The sequence below is a fragment of the Lampris incognitus genome, chromosome 3 (genome assembly GCF_029633865.1).
Source record: "Lampris incognitus isolate fLamInc1 chromosome 3, fLamInc1.hap2, whole genome shotgun sequence".
Lineage (NCBI taxonomy): Eukaryota > Metazoa > Chordata > Actinopteri > Lampriformes > Lampridae > Lampris > Lampris incognitus.
In genome coordinates, this window is record NC_079213.1 from 24,384,166 (window position 1) to 24,405,106 (window position 20,941).

General features: G+C 43.6%; 2 protein-coding genes across 2 annotated transcripts; one reads left to right on the forward strand and one right to left on the reverse strand.

Annotated features, from left to right (window-relative positions):
* Positions 1-847: 847 nt before the first annotated feature.
* Positions 848-14,725, reverse strand: LOC130110179 (DENN domain-containing protein 11-like). Its single transcript, XM_056277187.1, has 9 exons — positions 14,371-14,725; positions 12,109-12,208; positions 11,548-11,706; positions 7,707-7,860; positions 7,276-7,414; positions 6,301-6,432; positions 5,785-5,935; positions 5,530-5,598; positions 848-5,161 (listed from the first exon to the last, which is right to left on the reverse strand). Exons 1-9 carry the CDS (start codon positions 14,723-14,725, stop codon positions 4,966-4,968), a joined length of 1,455 nt encoding a protein of 484 aa, XP_056133162.1. The 3' UTR covers positions 848-4,965.
* A 587-nt stretch (positions 14,726-15,312) lies between these two features.
* On the forward strand, positions 15,313-20,604 carry arl1 (ADP-ribosylation factor-like 1). The gene is made up of 6 exons (XM_056278060.1): positions 15,313-15,413; positions 15,924-16,061; positions 17,033-17,114; positions 18,538-18,649; positions 19,479-19,657; positions 20,075-20,604. Exons 1-6 carry the CDS (start codon positions 15,410-15,412, stop codon positions 20,103-20,105), a joined length of 546 nt encoding a protein of 181 aa, XP_056134035.1. The 5' UTR covers positions 15,313-15,409; the 3' UTR covers positions 20,106-20,604.
* The last annotated feature ends 337 nt before the right edge of the window (positions 20,605-20,941 follow it).

Here is a 20,941-nt window from a genome sequence, read left to right on the forward strand (position 1 = left end):
GTTAGTGAAATTTCTTCCCTGTTAGATATTCCAAGGTGAACTGTAAGTGGTATTATTGAAAAGTGGAAGAGTTTAGGAACAACATCAACTCAGCCATGAGGTGGCAGACCACGTAAAGTGTGATGGCAAGTAAGACGCCCCACGCACGCACGCACGCACGCACGCACGCACGCGCACGCACGCACACACACACACACACACACACACACACACACACACAGACTGGAATTGTCTGCCTTTTGATAAAATAAACATGAACGTCAAAATGTCTGTTGGTTTTTCAGAGGAGCTTGGCTATGTTTGATCAGAGACATTGTTTGTCTAGTGTGTAACTTTGCCAGGCTCCAGTAATGAAGCTTCCCCTCATGGGGAATAACGCCCCTCATTGTGTGGCTCTGAAGCTCCAAGGCCAGGCCTGTTCGCACCTAAGCTAGTCAACCTCCTCCCATACCTTCTCCTCCAAGAGCACGGAGCTGAAACAGTTGTGGGTGGATCCCCCCCTGAGGTTACCGTGACGGGTGAAATGTTCCCGTGCCCAGTCACTGGCTCTGATAACGTCTTTGATCAAAATAATTCTGTTGTTAATGGCGACAGGGATTTTGCTGATGAAACTGTTGCTACAGGGCATGTGAATTTGCAATCAGGAGTAAAATGGAAGACCACCCCTAAAGAACAGGCACCATACATACATATCAACGCTTGCATACATACATACATACATACATACATACATACATACATACATACATACATACATACATACATACATACATACATACATACATATCAACACTTATACCTAAGTAAAAGACTTAACTTGTGCTGACAGTTACGTCAATAGCCTTGACATGCCAGCAACCTGTTCATGGAAACTTTTTCATCTGTAGCAATCAAATGAAACCATATGAGAACAACATGTTGTCTGAAGCTGACTGTCGAAGCACTTTATTTTCAAAGTTTACAGTAAAATAAATAACATGAAGCTGTCTGAACAAGGAGCCAGGCTCAACTACAAAGATGTCTATGTCTGCTTTGTACTGGATTTAAAACTACTGTGTAGTGTAGTTTGACCACACTAAAGATTGAATTGTGTGTTACACAAAGGATGATCGAGCTCATTTTGCAGATTCACAGGTTTCCAAGGTTGGACGGGACCACACTTACATCTACAAAACACATTCAACTGATCCCTTTTCTTCAAAGATAACCGTCACAGCAATCACACATTTACAGTCAAATAGAACAATTTACCATTTTACACTTTAACAACATGAAAAGACTGGGGGAAAAACTGAGCAAATAGAGCACAACTATTGCTAGAAACAGAAACTGAATTTTGTGAGTAATAGAGGAGGTTCTGGTACTACATCCCAGTTAAATAAAGGTACAGTACACTATACCTCTATTGGATTTGTAGTGTTGCACAAGGTTTATATAGAGACCAAAGTAACTGGTTGACTCAGTTTCTCTTAGGTCATTGTACGCATCCGTCAGATGCATTGACTAATCAAGAGTTAAGATCTCTTTAGAATGTTAATACTAAGGTTGACAAAGCCATGTCCTCTTTGTAAGAACACTTTCATTCATAGTCTGTTTTTACATGAATCTACATGAACGGTTAAACACTAATCTAGAGATTTAACGAAAGGCAGTTATGTTCAGCTATTTCTTGCGGGTCTGTTATGTAGTTCTCATGGAGTTGTTTAGTGATTGTCACTCCATTAGGATTCTGGTATTTGCCCTATATTGCCTGCATAGCAACTCAATGATGACAACACTGTAACTCTGTAATTAGTGCACAGCATGACCTTGGCATGCTTCCCCTTGAATAGCAAATTGCATTTCAATGGAGCAACGTGTCACAAACTCGCTGTGGCATTTGGGAAACTGCACTCAAAAGCATGTTAGGATACATCGGTTCCCAGCAGATGTGGTTCAAAATACTATTTAAAACAAGAGCACAACGAACTTGATCCCTGAATTTTGACCACTACCGATCTTCAAAAACAATGTATTTCTCACTATATCATTGGATAGGAATATATCTTTGAAATATAAAACTTGGAACATTTTGGTGTCAATTTGAAGTAAGTGAAACACGTTTTTAAAAGGTTTAGCTCAGCAAACGATGTTGACCATTTCTGTGATCCAATTACCTTCAGAAATGAACTGGGTCACAGGGATCGTTGTCCACCTTTAATGGAATGTTCATGTCATCTGCCTCAGATGTTTACAGACCAACAGATAAAAACTCAAACGGCACCACAAACAAAATCGCCACAAACTAAAAAAGCTTTTGTTTCTAATCTATAATTGCCTTCGCCCTCGTCGACTGGACAAATAAAGTAATGAAACGATCAACTCAGCAACAGTACCTCTAGAAAAAACTGAAACAATTCGCCTCGTTCACTTCGCCGCCATGTTTGGTTAACTGACATCATGAGGGGGGTAGACGCGCAAGTACCATATAGACTCGCTGTGAAAACTCCGACATAAGAGTAGGATCAATCAGTCACATTTGGAAATCATCTCAGTAGCAACAATAAAACATTTCCCATGGCTGAGCTATGTTTTCCTACCGTTGTTTTATTGCAGCCATTCGCCTTCATTCAGTTCATATCACGAAAACCGCGACAGTTAAACGCATTTGAAGTCTTTTAATCGGGCCTTCGAAATTATGATTGCCTTATCGCTGTCATTTTGGGTACGTCACTTCCTAGTGGACATGACGACACAAACAGGCAACATGGCCGCCCCCTGGAAATCTGCTATTTCTGCTGTCAGAATAAAGGAAAGTGACAACCTCGTTATCACCCATATAAAGCAACAAAGGGACGAAATGGAGCTCAGAGGGTAAATATCATTTGTGCACTAAATTAGTAATATGCTTACATTCAGCGTGTTGTCTCGTCTAATCTGAGGTCGTAGTCGAAAGGCGTTTCAGTTATCGCCTGGTTCCCCGCCCGCAGCCGCCCCGGCCTCTGAAGCGAGAAGTGGGTGGTAAACTGTGAAGTATCGTTTAACATCACAATTACCTGCGCTAATGAGTACGACCTAAATTAACAATGAAGAGATGTATTTGTGCGTGGACAAGTATATTTCCTACGTTTCACCACAAACGCTGCCATGTTGAGTGACGTTAAATCTACGTACTTCTTGGAGCTCTCCAAAAGCGAACTTGCCCACTTCCCAGTTATTCGCGAACGCACTAATGACGTCAGTCAACCAAACATGGCGCCAAATTGAATAAGGCAAATTGCTTCCAAGAACTAAATAAAGCACTAATCCTGAAATGCTGTCTCCCCACCTCTGACTTTACCTCAATCTGTTTTCCTTTTCAGTTTGATTGACACAAGGACTGATGTTATACCACAGCTCAGAGTGAGTTTTACGTTACATAACATTTACATACCCCTTGAAGCTGTATGGATTTTGTTTACAACGATAATGTTTGTGCACATTGAAGGGACCAACATTTAGTTACAATAGGCCATAAAAGTTGTGTAAAAGCTATTTTCCCATGCTGTGTAACCATCAAATTCTTATACAGCTGCAATTTTTTATGGCCTTGCATTTTATGGATTGGAGCGTCTAGTATCCATGACATGTTTATCGACCTTGGCGGCATCCAGCCCCAGGTTTGATAGAATGTCTGCTGATTCCATGTCAATTTCCATTTCCTTCCACCACAACATTTTTTCTTTTGGAGAACATGGCTGCTTAGGAGACTGATCATTCCTTTAAACACATGGTTGCAGTGGATCTCCAAAAGCGCCAGTGTCTCAGGTTGATCCCTCCTGTAACCTCTGCAGAGAATGTAAAAACCTAGATGTTGAATTTTTCAACAGAGTGCAAACATTGCTTTGGGGAAAGAAATTAGAGAGAAACAATACTGACCTCATTTTCAGCAGGATCTATAACTTTCAGTTTGGTTCGAAATTTTGAAATGGCATTTTCATTTGGATCCCAATTAGTGACATACATTTTTCACTCTCATTGGGGTTAGGGTTATTCTTACGTACAACAAAATGTAAGCTGTGTTTCATTTCCTGTCCAAACAACTGTAAAGATCTTTTGCACACCTATGAGGTTTGCTTTGTTAAAAGGCTATATTTTGATATCCATTTAAAACAAAAGCTAATCGTTTTGACTTCATCCTCTTGTTCGGGGATAGAATCCAACTGGCCACTCCATTTCCTCACATGCTTTTGGTTGTTGTGTCGGTTAAGCCATCAAGACCCCTAGCTGGCTTTCAAAGGTTACAATAGACTTTAGTGGGAAGTAAGTCTTGGTACGACTAACCCCTGCACCTTCCTTCAAACCTTCCTTCAGGGACATATGGATTCAAAAATTACACATTTTCAAAATCCAGCGCTTGATATTTGGATAGGCAAAGAGGCGAGGGACAAAACCCACATCTCATATACATGCCAACACATTGTACATAAATTGCAAATTGGAATTATTATTTACAGGAAAGGCTGTGTTTTGACAGTCCTTGTTGAACATCCATGAATTCCGAGATCCATCGTTTCCTATCATTAAGCTCCTTCATTCCAATGATGCTGAACACACTTTTTGTGTACCCGGCATACTTTAAAATAACTGTCTCTCACTTGGAGCAAATCTAGCATTCGCTTGATTTAGAGATGATACATTCACAGAGTTTATGCGGGGACCAATGTTTGACTCACTGATCTGTGCTACGTCTTTTTCATATCGCATCCTGTGTTTTGTAACTGGCACGCTCACACAGGTGGCTGCTCCACTGCTCCATTATTGCAATGTTTGAGTTTTCGATTTCAGTCGGACAGTTGGACAGTGTTTCAGTTTCACAATGTTTTGACCTGCAGGGTGACGGTGGAAGTGGCTCAAGGCAACTGACTGGATCCCTCCACCTTTCCCCATTCAGCTTCGAAGCCAGAACTGGTGAACAGCAGATAGCCAGTGGTCAGAGCTTGCCTCTCAGCTGCAGCAGAGCTGGTCCGAAACCAGCAGCGTGTCATAGCCATAGATCTCCAGCAGGTGAAGCAGGAAGAGCCTGTCTCCGTGCGGATCCAGGCCCATGGCCCGCACACTCTCTTGGGTCAGGGTGGGATCAGGGCTCCCTGCCACCTCACTCAACGTCTGGAAAATCCTGTTGTTCTGCTCCAAGAAGAACCTGGGTAAATTCAAAAGAAGGGGAAGTGGAGGAGAACAAGGGTGGATTTGGGTAATTGACATTACGTTACCCTACAGCATCAAACAATACAAGGCCATCAGAGAATTAAAACATCCATCATGCTCATGGATAAGCTATTTGACAACAATGTCATGAGTTCAGTTTTTTTTTCTTCATGCTTCCACGGAGCTTTCTGGTTTTGGTTTCCAGCTCTAAATTTGGTTATGAGCGATTCCTGATCTAAAAAAGAAAAAAGGCTGTAACGTTTGTTTTTTTTTGTGTGTTTGTGTTTTTGATCAAAGTAATACATCATTTTATTTATCTATTTATTTATTTATTTTTGCCCTCCTAACCTTTACTGTACTTACAGAATAAAGAGATCCTCTTCACTGGACACGCAGTCGGCATTTTCTTCCTGGGAATAGAGCAGCATCTGCCTACACACACACACAAAACATGCACGCACACACACAATTTGAATTTATCAACCACGCTCACTGATTCTGAGCTGCAGTCAAAATTTAGCAGCGTCTGGCTTTTGCTAACTCCCCTCCTGATTGGATACTATGAATGTAATACAGCTGTGTCGATGACAGCGGCAGCATGGTTGTATTTTTACTAACCTCTGCTCTGTGAGTTTGCGGTATTTGTCCCTGTCTGCTGTGCTGAGACGGAGCAGAGGCTTCAGACCTTCCCTGTAGGTTTTCACATTCTGGTTGTCCACGTATACATCATACAAGTCCTTCTTTTCTTCAAAGATCTTCTCAGTGGTGCCTACCCATACACACACACAACAGCCATCAGCACTTACTGTAGAACTGTTTGTCGGTGAAGATTAAAGGCATCTAAGGAATCCATTAGATCGTGTAACAAAAGCTCACTCCTTATTAGAGTCAACAAAAATTATGCTTTTGTTTTTTGGGTGGAATGACAGCTCCCACTAAAGGCAGGGTGAGGGACCAAATCCAACCCTTCATTGATGTAACTACTCTGAGACACACACACATAAATGCTCAAACACACGCACTGAGACGGATACATGCAGATGGATACACAAACTCCAGTTTCCAGAGTACGCAGGTGTATAATAGCATTTAACGTCAGTGTTATAGTGTTGTAACAGGAAGTGTCCAACGTACAAGCTACGTAGGCCAGTTCATTCTCCAAGGCGCTGATGTCAGCCACGTTGACATAGAAAAAGGGGCGGAACTCTGGCACGGCCACGCCCACCCCTGGGATGGAGATGTTGGCCAGGCAACAGCAGCAGTACACTGTGGAAGAGGGAGGTGGTGGAGGAATGATGTGTGAGAGTGACCACAAAGACAGAGATGAGAGGAACCCAGAATGAACATCTGGATATGGGAACATATCCAAACATGTCTATGATGCTATTATTAACAGTCTTATTCTCACATAATAATGTTAAGCATTTTACAAGGACTTATAAGGGTCTTATTACCTATTAACCAATGCTTATTACATGTACTTGATGTAAAGCGTTACCCCAATTGCAACACAGCTTTGTCATGAGCTGAGAGTTCTGGCTTTCAAAACCTGTTTTTCATGCGTTCATCTTGCTGCACGTTTCACCAGTAATATTTAGGAGCCAGCTTTGCAAGACAACCCTGAAGAATCCAAAAAGCCTCTTCATCTTGCAAAAAAAAAAATTGCATGATAAATGTTTCTCCAAAAATAGAATAAAATATAGGTATTGCTTTTGGGAGGGGGCAAAAATTTTGTGACTGTATAAGCATAAAAACAATGCCAAGCTTGCCATGCTTCTGTAGGACAGGTAAAGAGCATCGTCATTAAAGATACAGCCATATGAGATAAGTTATAAATACTGTAGTGTTTTGATTAGTTATAAAAATTATGCAGTGTTTTACAACATCAATACCCCTTCACTTGACATTTCGGCAGGATCTCTGTGTTAGATAGCTTTTGAAATTATGGGATATTATTAGTGTTGTGTCGTTTGCAGGCCACTGTTGCTCAAGGGGACGAGACATATTAGATTTGCTGACGTTGCGATTGCTACTGGCCGTTGATAGTGGTCAGCAGTACAGGAAAAAATTACCTATTGTATCTTTAAAGAAATGCGGTTTGCTCCTCACCTCGGTAGCAGACCACGCCTACGGGCGGAGGGGAGAAGATGAGGATGCGTCTCCGGAGTAAAGCCAGCTTCCACAGCACCATGATCTGCTCTCCAAAGAACCGGGTGAACTGGGACATGCAGCCCGCCGGGTGGGTGATCTTGACATGGAGGCACAGGTGTATTTGAAATTACATTCATCGTCGTCTTTATGCATGCTCAGTAATCCAGGTAAGAAAATCGCAGAAAGTTCAATCAGTTCATCTGGACACACAAAACGACCCCACCCTTAGCAATAGAACTACATTGGAGTGGTCCGAGGTGTGGGGTCGTTTTGTACGTCGAGATGAACTAATTTAACTTTCTGCGATACATTTTTCGTTGATAAAATTGATCCTCAACATTACTGATGTCATCTTCACCATCATCATTCTTTGAAAAAGTCTCTCCTACCTTCATTTCAGGGTGCATGCTGTGGTTGAGTGAGGCTCCCCATATGTTGGGACATGCAGTAACCACACTGTCACCACTAGGAGGAAGAAGAGCTCTCTTGTCCTCATAGAAGGCTTCCAGAGGAGAGTAGTGGCCTGGGAACTGCAGCTGGAGCCTTGGGAGGAAAATTTAACACATCAGCAAACAAGAATTAAATCACAGAATCAATTTCGTTTTCATCGCATGAAACTACAATACAGTTGCAGTAATTTATAAGAAAAAAAACAACCTTATTCGCTGCATTCTGAAATGTAATCTTTATTATTATGAGTGCATGTCTGAGTTTTTAATCCCAACTTTGCTCATCGGCTTTGGCTAGGTTTTATGAGCTCGTGAAAATCACGGGATCATGAAAAATTCTCTCCGTCTAAAAACGATCACGTAAATCTACAGTTCAAATAAAACATAAGACTAATTCCCAAAACTGCAGGGGCATGGTTATTGGAGAGTATTGGCATAAGCGGTGCCACAGGCCTGCAAAACCTCACGAATAAACAAAACGGTGAGGATACTCTGCACACTAAAAAGCTCCAGACCTATTCCATATGGAAATGAAGAGTGGACCTGGTGAAGCCTGGCAGCCAGAGGCATTGTTGCGCTAATTGTGTTTTCATGCATCTGCACAGAGCCACTAAATACATTTAAATATGAAATTAGTCCAAGGCTTTTCAGCACGCGGTGGAATACTTTAATGTGCACGGACTATTGTCGCTGTTGTGAGCAGCATCTGAGAGGAGTATACAGCCGTCTACAAGGCATACACAAGCTGTGGCTGAAACTAAATGCTGGAAATTGAAAAAAAAAAAGATGATGAACGGTCAAATTTAGTGAGGGCTGACATGAAACACACTTCTTGGGCTGGACTCCACCCCGATACACCGCAGACCAGCCTGAGGCCATTTGTTATGTGATTGAACCATGGTTTTTAATCTGGTTGAACTTGGGGGACAAAAAGTTTCCCCCATTTATCCTCATTTAAAGCTGGAGTTAAGTTTGAATGCAGGGGTATAGCCCCTCACATTCCCATGTGCAGCACAATTGGGATATGACACTACGGGGTTCAGAGATCAACCTGAAACATACCCTGTTGAGAGGCAAAGCAGATAGGAAGAGGAGAGACGGAGGAGAAGAGAGAACACTTTCTAACCTGCACCAGAGCAACCCCAGATGCAAATCAGCTTGCCTTAATCAGCTTGTCAAAAAGCACAAAGGAAAAGCCGCATAATCATTTAAGAAAGAGGAAATAAGGGAGTGAGAAGAATGGCAAGTGAAGCAGAGACAGCGCGAGATGAATAGTGGGGAAAACACACAGGAAAAACAACGGTGAGAAACAGGAGAAAGTTGTATGGAAGCTAAATTCCAGGACATCATCATCTCCTCATGACCAACAACAGCCGCTTTTTGTGTGAAAACCACTACTGCGAAATTCACCGAATAACATGCCGAGCTGAGGAGTTTGGAGCATGTCAGACGGAGGCCGGTGGTTTAAGGGCATGACCAATGCATGAGATGAAGCCAGTTGAGAGTCACTGCGTGGCAAAGAGACGAGAAAGACATAAAGACAGGGACTGTTTTGTCAAAGGGATGTTTAGAAAGACATGTGACAGGACCCGGGGCCGACTCCCCCCACCTGATGCTCCCACAGAGGAGGATGGTTAACACAGTGAGGTCCACTAGCTAGCCCAGAGCAGCCACACCTCCACAATGGTGCAAGTGTGGTATCACAGGGGAAAGAGAGATTAAGAAAGAAAGAGGGGTTGTAGAAGTGTCACTTTTGCACAAGTTGAGGTACTTGAACATGGGAAGTAGACAACACATTACATTAAAAAGGACACACGATGAGACAATCAACATTCAAAATGTTCTTTTGAGGGCATCCAGGTAGCGTAACGGTCTATTCCGTTGCCTACCAACACGGGGACCGCTGGTTCGAATCCCCGCGTTACCTCCAACTTGGTCGGGCGTCCCTACAGACACAATTGGCCATGTCTGTGGGTGGGAAGCCGGATGTGGGTATGGGTCCTGGTTGCTGCACTAGCACCTCCTCTGGTCAGTCGAGGCGCCTGTTTGGGGGCGAGGGGGAACTGGGGGGAATAGCGTGATCTTCTCACGCGCTACGTCCCCCTGGCAACATTCCTCATTGTCAGGTGAAAAGAAGTGGCTGGTGACTCCACATGTATCAGAGGAGGCATGTGGTAGTCTGCAGCCCTCCCCGGTTTGGCAGAGGGGGTGGAGCAGCGACCAGGACGGCTCGGAAGAGTGGGGTAATTGATACAATTGGGGAGAAAAAAGGGGAAAATTCCAGAAAAAAAAAACAAAAAAAAAACGTGTTCTTTCAGGAAGGCGACAACTAAACTGTTCTGTGGTTCCAGGTACATAAAAACTTTTCCTAAAGATAATGTTGGATTTATTTTCTACTTTACAACATATTACGTCTTTGTGTATTATTTTTAACAGTCCATCAAGACAACTCCTAGCATGTACAGTAAAGAGCTGGCTGTTGGTTAAATACAACAAGGGGACTTATGAATCAAATGTTATTATTTTTAGATAACGAACGAAATGAACGCTGAAATAGGCTTTTTCCTGAATTTCAGCCAATTATTACAATTATTACCCCCCCGCTCCCGCCAAACATGGTAAACAACACCCCTAAAACACCACTAAATCAGTGTGTAGGTAACCACACACACACACACACACACACACACACACACACACACACACACACACACACACACACACACACACACACACACTTGCTTGCTTGCTGGTTGTCCATCGTGCCCGATGATGACCATCTTCTTCTATTTGTGGGTCCTTTGAGGACTCAGATAGCAGAAGATACCTCCGCAGAGATGGTTTTTAAAGTGGCATGGGGGGTGCGCTTCTCCCAACGCCACATGACTTGATTGTAGAGGAGATGGTTCCGATGGCAAGGGGGATCCCTAGACGACCGGCACCTCCACACAACTGCAGGGGGCTGCCGGAAATCCAGTTTTTCGGAAACCGCCTCGAAGCGTGCCGCCACAGCTTGCTTTTCTGTTAGGGTAAGCTCCCTTAGCCTTATGTCTTCAAGACTCACCCACAAGGCAGCGGGGCAGTGGTTGATAGGGCGTGTCCACCAGGGTGGGCCTGCACACCATATCTCTGGGGCCCACTGCTGCTCCGAGATCCCCTGCCAAGTTAGCCTGGGGCCGCAAGACCCCAGTTACCATGTGTGGCCACGGGGAGGCCTGGCAGGAGTCTTGGTGAAGGAGAGGCTATGTACTGGCAAAGGAAGGCTTACACGCTAGGATGCTTCCCAATTCGCCACGAAGGCTAGCCAGCGGCAGCAAGCTAAGGGCAGGAAGGACACAAGCGGGTTGGAAGAACACATGCACCTTCCCTCCAACTACACACTGCTGCACTAGACGCATCACAACACCCTGTGTGTATGTACACACACACACACACACACACACACACACACACACACACACACACACACACACACACACACACACACACACACACACACACACACACACACACACACACAATAATGAAATGTCGGGTAACACTATTGAGCCATCTCCACAGACAGGTGCAGTGTGAGCTAAATAGCAGCACTCCTGGAATCAGAGCCTTGCTCAGGGACACCTCGGCAGGGAGTGTGGATACGAGGACATGAACACAGACCCACTCCAGATGAAGGCTGGGCTGGTCTCCACCATTCACTATGACACCTTGTTGAGCCAAAGCACTGAATAGTATCAGTGGTTTCTTACTACCAACCAATGGTGTCCTGAGCTGGTCTTACCTGACCTGGTGCTCCAGGAAACTCATGTAACGGTACAGCAGGGTGTAGGAGGGAGACAGGATCCCCACCGACTTCATTCTCGCGCCCCTCTCCACTGCACTCTCCACCGCCATGTTGGCAAAGCAGGCCAGTCCAAAGTAACAGCCCTTGCGGAAGTAGCTGCGGAGGAAGCGAGAGAGTCGGAGAAAGAGAGAGCGAGTGAGAACGAGAGAGCGAGAGAGAGAGACTAAAGAATGCCAGCGAAGGAACTGCCAGATGGCTGTGCTTTTTTGCCAAGCAACACTTTCTGTTGTCCTGTTGTGCCAAGAAGAGACGTGGCGATGCATCCTAATACACTACCATAGCCTACTCGCTTTCCCTGCTACCTTTCATCTCCACCAGCGAAATCATTTCAGTAAGAAAGAAAATTTACAACTCCCTTGTGAAGAACTTTATTCATTATTAACTAAGTTATCACTTTAAATAAGTGAAAACAAAAGGGGGGAGGCAGAGGCTTCCCTAGGCCTTGTTAAGAAACACACTCTTGCATGTGCAGTCATACAGACACACACACACACTTACATGAAGTCCGTGGTTACTCGATGGGAGCCACTAGCAATGGCTTTGAACTCTACTCCTTCCAGGTCCATGTCCCTGGGCAGACACCACTCCAGCATGTTACCTATAACACACACACACACACACACACACACACACACACACACACACACACACACACACACACACACACACACACACACACACACACACACACACACACGTCCAGAACGACACTTGATTATAGACCCCATCCACATGGACAGACAGACAGAAATACATGAGCATGCACACAAACACTGCTGATTATAAATGCTGTTTTCACAGACAGACAAAAAGACAAAGAAATACCTGCTCCACATGCACACCAACACTTGATCATAACCTCTATCTTCACAGACAAACTTGACAGACAGGCAGACAAACACACAGACACGCAGACAGACAGACACACACACACACACACACACACACACAAACAGACATACAGATAGACACGCAGACAGACACACAGACAGACATGCAGACAGACACACAGACAGATAGACAGACACACAGATAGACAGAAATACTGACAGACAGACAAACAGACACATAGACAGAAACACAGACAGACATAGAAATGAGCTCACTCTAACTCAGACACAGACAGACAAGCATACACATTCACAAACAGGGAGACCTATAGACAGCAGACAGGCAGGTTTAGGTGCAGGTGCACACATATACACACACACAGGAACAGATGGTTAGTATATGAAACAATGATGCGGTCTGACTGGATTCCTTGGAATTCATTATGGGTCGACTTGGCACCGACGCTCCAGAGGCAGCTGAGCAAACATGGTGCGATGGGAGCACGGCAGCAGAAGAGTGACTCAGCCAATGTGCTTTTGATCATAGTACGTGTTGAAAACATGTATCATGTCAGTAAAGCTCACTGCAGAAATGCCCTCAATCTACCCTGTCATCAGCTGGGAGCCTGGTACACCAAGGCTACGGGTCTGTCGTCGGACTCTAAGATAAAAAGTCACCTGTTGACGATTGCTCGTGGTGCACCGATACCTCTTTCTCACTGCTGATATCAGTGTCAATTCTTAAACTCAAGGTATCGAGTAATTCTTGCTATCGATCAAATCCTTTATTCGCATTCCACAACATAGGCCAAGCCCAATTTTATGTTCACTGGATAACAATGCCTGAGAATAATCATCTCTTCTAGAGGTCAGGGAGATCCAGCAGCGTTCTGTTTCTGAACAAAGGCAGAGAACAAGTCACTGGGCTTTGGTTTTTAATGTGACATGGGGCTTTTGATATTGGTCTGAAGCATGGGGGATATACTGCTGATACTTGCTGTCAACCTGATACAGTAATAATATAGCTGCATTTCATTAGACTTTATCAAAGTCTTCGAGGAAATACAACCTGAGGATTTTTTATTTGTTACAAACGGGGGGTATGAGTGGCGTGTGGTACATGGTATGATGATATCAGCATTAATATTTGGGCAACCCTAACATTACACTTAGCCTTAGTTATAAGGGCTGACAAGTCCACCTAATCATGTTTGTTTGCAAAGCCACTTCCTGATTTGGTGTCATGGTGGTGATGGGGTATTGACGACATGAATGATATTCCTATTGAAGCAATCAACTGGAGAATGGCTTTCCTTTGTGGTGGTGCTGCAAATTCCAAATGAGCAAAAAAAAACAACAACCTGTAAGCCCTTGGAAAATGTTTTCTGTATAAATGTATATTTAAAATAAAACTTGCGATTCTGACAAAATTTCAGGCTTCTGGATGAGTAGTCATATGTATTTTTCATGGGGTCCTGCCACGGCTTTAACACAGCCCTCATTAAAAATGTAAGGCCCTGGGCTGCAGGAGCTGCCATTGATTTCAATCACAGAGCTCATCCTCATGACATCTCTGTTCAGCAGCAAGGCAGCAGCAATGTGGTGGGAGAATAATTTCGTTTAATGCTGAAACGGGTAATTAAAAACCAAACCTGTCGGTCACATGAATAAGCCTATGAGCAACATCAACTCCTGGTACGAGTCTTGGCAGACGTCCCTGTTGCTCACATGTGCTTTGAATTTTTTTGGGCGTCACTTTTCTATCGCACAACACCGTGCTGCGTTAGGCGAGGCTGCGCCGCCTTCATTTGCCACTTCTACTGTGATATTTGTAATAATACTGTATTCTCACCCATTTTCTGTAACAACTAATGTATTTGATTGAACATTGCTATGACATTCCCAAATTCCACATTTTCCACATTCTCACCTGATCTGGTATTGAATGTCACCACAAAGACAGACACAATTTGGTCCTTTTCCTCCCACTTGACCATTCTGTCCTCTCCTGGTCCTGCATCGGAGGGATGCTGATCCGCATCCGCTACATCCGCGCCCGTCGGGGTGACGGAGGTCGCCGGCGGGGCGCCACTGCCGTCTTCGTCGGAGACAGACCTGGGACCCCCCGGAGATGCGCTCCACCCAAACGCCGGCGCGGTGCATCCTATCGCACGGCTGTTGGAGGGGCTGGAAAGCCGGTCGCTCTCATGTGCGATATCGGGTTTCTCTGCGGCCGGAACCTCCTCCCAGTCCAGAAGAGGTGCTCGGTCGGACCGCTCCACCATCGCAGCGGCTATAGCCCGTCAGTCCCCACCTTAGTATTAAGTACTACCACTAATATGAATGATGTTCAGCCGACAGGCACCGCGTCCATCCGTGATCAATTCGATTTCAAGCCGAGATCACATAGTAAAGTTAGCCCCTTGACCTGTTCGTGTGTTTGAATTTCATCATTCAATTGGTTCTGCTTCGTTGTTTTAATATTGGCAATTTGTCTAGTTGTTCTATGATCTGGTCGTAAATTTGATGCTAGAAGGCAACTCCTTCGTTCATTTGAGGCCGCATTCACGAAAACTGCGTTTTTCGACGTTGCACTCGCCCTGTTAAAAGCAGATGTCAAACGTTTGTTAACGCTGAAACATTTCTGCGTGTTGAATGCAACTTACACAAACCACCAGGGCGAATCTCCTTGGCATGTGGCGCACTTTCTGTACAAACTAATTAACAGTCACAACGTTTAACACTGACTATTCATATTTTTATTTTCGAATCAATATTTCTATATACCTTCAAATATTCTACACATTTGAGTATTTCATTTAAAACGGTCACGTTAAACACATTGAATGTGGCGAAAGGAAATGCAGGTTTACAGTTTATGACGCCTTCAGCGACACGTCAACCACACGGAAGAAGAAGCAGTCTAAGCAGCACTACTGAAATACAGTATACACTGTAGCATCGTCGAGATGGGTGAGGACTTCATTAATAAATTCAAAAATTGTACTTTAAGCGTTTTCCTGAAACATGTATATTTTATTTCAACTGGGATATATGCCTGTTTTGCATGTCTGTTCGGCCACCCACGCCAAATGCGACAGGGTCGCTTACTGTTTGCCAAGTGTTGAGTGTTCCCATTGGGTGCGGTACACATGTTTGCCTACCTATACAAGTTATCTGTGTATCAATAATTGTGAGTTGATCTCATCAATCGCAACAGAACAGCTTGGCTATTTCGATTATCCATTGATCGTCTCGCAAAGCGAACCTAACCAGCTTGTTCAACCGGTTGAATAATTATCGTGGCACTGTAACGGTGGCTGTAATGGTCAGGAAACTAACCACTGAGATGGCTACCCTCTGAATTAGAATTTAATTCTATTAGTGCTGTTGGTTATCCTGTGTGTATTTGCGTCAATTTACACTTCTAATGTTTTTTCTGTCTCTGCCCCTTGACCTTCTCCGTGGATGTGCATTCCTCAGGTGGCTTCTTCTCAAGTCTCTTCTCTGGCCTGTTTGGCACCAGGGAGATGAGGATCCTCATCCTGGGATTGGACGGCGCAGGGAAAACGACCATTCTGTACCGGCTGCAGGTCGGAGAGGTGGTCACCACAATCCCCAGTATGTACTTGTTTGAAAGAAATACTTATGGCTTCACTATACTTTCTGCAACTACCCCCCCCTTTTGTACACACACACACACACACACACACACACACACACACACACACACACACACACACACACACAGAGTTTAAGTTTGTCCCATGTTGGCTCGAACAAATTTTGTCCACAGAAACTTTGTAACATGTCTTCCCCAGCTCTCTCATCTGTATCTACTAACTAACATTTTCAAAAATATATCTTTAGAAAAAACAAAACAAAAAGAAATAGCCTATGTAGACGTTCATTGGCAATAAAAGCGGACCTGTTGGTTTTCTGACGTTAACACATACAGATGACATAAAGATGTGTGACAGAGAAATCCCTGTATCCTTATGCTTAACCTTTCTCAGAGACAAATTCACACTATATGCAAACTCACCTGAATGTCAGTGAAGTTGTACTTTACCTTGAACAAGTCTGAATCTTGAATCATGAAAGCACAAGCATATCTTTATATTTTTGAAATGAACATAATTGGTCTTATAGTTCAGTAATAGTTCATAAAGGGATCTTTATGGCCCTTCAGTATGAACCTTTATGTATTGATTAGCATATTTAGAATATAGATTGGAGGTGTAAGATTCAATGCTGAATACTAACGGTGAGTCCAGTGTTAATCAAATAAATAATGTTGGCTACTGTTCTTGCAAATTCTAAGACTTAACGTCCATCCCACACGCAAACACACCTACTCTATTTTTTTTAATATTCTGTAGCTTGAAAACAAATCTTGTTACCGATAAAAGCCAAGTCTACATGTAATGCAGTGCACATTTTTATCACAATCACCGAAAAGAATCACCTAGTGGGTTTAGTTTCTTATTGTCACACCATCCTAACTCCTACTATACCCAAAATTACATGGTGGTATCAGCGAGTGCATGTGCCTTGTCCTTGCCTTACTTTTGCTGTTTGTCTATACACAGCCATTGGTTTTAACGTGGAAACGGTGACTTACAAAAACCTCAAGTTCCAGGTGTGGGATCTGGGAGGGCAGACAAGTATCAGGTATGTGTAACTCACATTTACACGGGAGGCATGTAGCTTGATGTTCTTCCCCACAAGGATTTACAATGACATGTTAGAAATCATGAATGCAAAGTTGAGAACCCCACTGCCCTTCAGAGATTCCTGTAGGGTCGCCAAGTGCTAGAAAAGAAATGGAATAAATCAAGGAGGGAGACGGAAGGGTTTTTTTTTCTTACTCATTGGTGTATGGTTTTGTAAGACAAGGTAATTGTGATATTTCAGTTTGATAGTATATGCACATTTTGTCACTCCATCTAGTCTCAGCAGTTCGTGAATGTTTAACCTGTGAAATTTGGATGTAAATCCAGCTTCTTTAAAGACTTGTAATCAGCATCAAATTACATAAACCTTGGTGGAAATCCTACTACTAACAGATCTACTCATTAGAGAGTACAGATAATGTTGTTGGTAGTAATTGTTGATTACTCAGTAACTGTGCTTCATTCTGTACCTGACTTTTTGGTACTAATTGTTTGTGATTGTCAAGAGATGTTGAGAGTCGGTGTAAAGAAAACATGTTAACATGAACAGATTGCCAGCAGAGCCTCTGCTTGTTTGTTTGATCCTCAAGCAGCCACACATTTTCAAAAGGGATTATTCTGAATTAAAGTTAGAAAGGTAGTTAATCTTTAATTACATTTTTTTTTTATCCGAAAACATGCTAGTATTTCCCTAGGGAGGTGAAACTGATTGCTTTGGTAATAAACAGAAAAATGAGACTGCGTAACAGGATCTTTTTGAAGGAGAAAAACTATGCTGGCTCTTTCTCCTGAGGTGAGGCAAACATTACAATGCCCCCCCCCCCCCCCCCCGATTTGCCATCGTCACGAGGGCCTCAGACACACTAATATTCTGTACTGTGTTGTCAACACACGTGGGCACGTGGGCTCCAGTGCATCAAACCAATGAAATATGTGAATAGAGAGGCAGCGTTCTACTACAGCAGTGCCACCTTCAGGCCCCCCCCACACACACACACAAACCACCATCACTGTCCTCTTAATTAAGACAGAATTCAGTTGTTTAACTGAATTGCTTTAACAGTGTTGCTGTACAGATACATAGAGTAGATCCTACACGGATATCAGTGACAAGAAAACTAAACAAAAGCAGAAAAAAGCTGTTATTGATCCTTATTTGACCTCTTCCTCAGCAATCTATCATTAATTCCTCCTATCATCACCTCCAAACTCTCCATCCTCTCTCCCTTCCTTCCTTCATTTCTGCCCCCCCCATTCCACCCCCTCCCTAAATCTTGCCCTCCTCAACTCCTCCTGTCCTGACTTGTCGTCTGTCTCCTCTCCTCATGTACCTTCCATATGCCTGTCCCTTTTTACGGTTAAAAATCTCTTTCCCTCTAATTCTCATAATGTCTCCAACCCCCTCTCATCCTCCAACCCAGGCCCTATTGGCGGTGTTATTACTCCAATACAGATGCAGTCATCTACGTGGTAGACAGCAGTGATCGGGACAGGATGGGCATCTCCAAATCGGAGCTGGTTGCCATGCTGGAGGTAAGCGGGCTCATGCAGAGGATAATGATGTAGAGAAGAACTGACCCTTGGTGCTGGACGAGACTTAACAGGAACCCACACAGAGCACAAACGAAATGTGACAGTCAACTAAACACAAACCCTGACATTTCAAGGCTGAACAGTTTTTTTGCGTGTAACTATCGAAAAAGGTATGGTTATAAGTTAGGTCGTAAATGACTGATCTTACAGTTCATGCAACTGTACAGCTGCATTCGTGACTTTACCATTGCAGTGAAAGCACAAGTTTACAATCACAACACTAAATAGCAAGTAGCCTGAGTAGTGTTTTCTGATGCCAGTAAGAGTCCTTTGGTCCTGATAGGTTTTGAGCGTATAATTGGGATGCGCTATTAGTCACCATGACTCTGTGCAAATTATAGAGAGGAGAACTGGTCATATTCATAATGTATTTGTATTTTGTTTTCTCCCCAAATCTCAGAAGTGATATTTATCCCTGCTAGACTATTCGGCTGATCTGGGAACCTGTTCTCGTTAAAATAAATAAAATTGAAATCATAGTTGAAACATTACATACAGGTAGCAGGGTGGTAGTATGTGGGCAGACTGCCCTTCAGCAGGGATCTGTACTGCTGAAGTGTCCTTGAACAAGCTGCTGAATCCTCACCCAATTTCTGTAGCTGAACCTGCCTCTGGCTTTTCTACCGAGATAGACAGGCGATGATATAACTTCAAGGAAATCAACAGATTTATTATTTTCACTTATTAACCAGGCAAATTGTCTATATTTCACACTAATTTGGGTGAACTTTTTAACAGGTAATTTTGTGCTTTGTGTGCGTGTATGCAGGAGGAAGAGCTGAAGAAGGCCATCCTGGTGGTATTTGCCAACAAACAGGACATGGAACAGGCCATGACACCTACCGAGGTGGCCAACTCCTTGGGTCTTCCTGCCCTCAAAGACAGAAAATGGCAGATCTTCAAGACCTCAGCCACCAAGGGCACAGGCCTGGATGAAGCCATGGAATGGTATGGCAGTATTAAGTGTGGGTGCAACAGTGGGTATAAGTCAATCTCCACACAAGTGAAATTGACTTAATGTATGGGGGGGGGGTCACCCACTGTGTTTTTGTTTGATAGATTTGTGATTAGGTTTGCACATGTGAGTACATTCTGGATAAAGCTGTCACTATTGGGGAAAGAAAAAAAAAATCCCTCATCCAATAATGGATTTTTCACTTGTCAGATAAGTAAGTTACTTGTCTTGCTTTCCTTTTTTTTTTTTTTGCTCTTCAAGTAGTTGGGAGCAGGAAACTGAAATCTAGAATAATCAAGACAAGTTAATTTAACTGGCTTACTCATTCAATATACCTTGGTGCAATGCTATGTTACCTGTGTTTTATGTGTTCCAAGGTTGAACTGTATTTGCTCTCTTTTGCTTTGTAGGCTGGTGGAATCCCTGAAGAGCCGGCAGTAAAAACCTGGCACCAGTCTCTGTACATACTCCTGACCTCTGTCCCCGCTGTATAAAAGCTCCTGATTGAGCCCCCACCCCTACCCAGGACCAGTGACTGCACTCCTCCCCTCCCCCCCACCCGAGACCCTGGCCTTACCCTTCTACTGCCTAATACCTTTCAAGCCTGGGACTGAGGGAAAGGCTGCAGTAACCTCTAGACTGGGCTCGCTCTCGTCCCCCACCCCACCCCAACCCCACATGGCATCTCTGAACTGTTAGCTGATCTGAAGGGGATAGACAGCGGACAGCAGTAAGGATTGCAGCAATCGACGGGCAGTTGATCAGAGCTCCTTTTCCTAATATGTCGAGATTTTTGCCTTTAAATAGTCGTTTGTCAACTACTCCTTTAGAAGAGTGAATGGACAGTTTTTTTTTTACATTTTTTTTAAGTTCTTCAGTGTAAGTGTAAGCACTAACATAAATTATCGAGGACAGACCAATAAATCCTCTGTGAAAGGCGCTTCTGAAAATCAATCTTTTTGACATAAAAAAAAGAAACTTGCAGCTCATTCTATCTGGGTATCTTGTCACAAGTAACACAATTCGCAGGTTCTTAACTCAGCAGTAAGCGATCAGTTGTTGGCCAACGTCTTTGAGACAACACGCTTGACCGAACAACCAGAAAGAGGCAGTGCTGTACTCAAAATGCACAAGCTGCGTCCTTACTGTTGTGTTGGCAGGAACTTGACCAAGGTAACACGATAGATGACAAATGTCCTGACCGGTGCCGTCAGAGATGAGTTTACCACAGCTGAGAGAGAAATGCTTGAATGCCAACTAATAAGTAAACGTTCACC

What these genes read in the sequence shown, in the direction of transcription:
- arl1 (XM_056278060.1), top strand. An exon ending in GGAGGGCAGACAAGTATCAG is followed by an intron (nt 17,115 to 18,537) that starts GTATGTGTAACT and finishes CCTCCAACCCAG; the next exon opens with GCCCTATTGGCGGTGTTATT. An exon ending in AGCTGGTTGCCATGCTGGAG is followed by an intron (nt 18,650 to 19,478) that starts GTAAGCGGGCTC and finishes GCGTGTATGCAG; the next exon opens with GAGGAAGAGCTGAAGAAGGC.
- LOC130110179 (XM_056277187.1), bottom strand. Translation starts at nt 14,725, where the DNA reads ATGGTGGAGCGGTCCGACCGAGCACCTCTTCTGGACTGGGAGGAGGTT. An exon ending in CGAGTAACCACGGACTTCAT is followed by an intron (nt 11,707 to 12,108) that starts GTAAGTGTGTGT and finishes CTTCCTCCGCAG; the next exon opens with CTACTTCCGCAAGGGCTGTT. An exon ending in TTCCTGGAGCACCAGGTCAG is followed by an intron (nt 7,861 to 11,547) that starts GTAAGACCAGCT and finishes TTTCCTCCCAAG; the next exon opens with GCTCCAGCTGCAGTTCCCAG.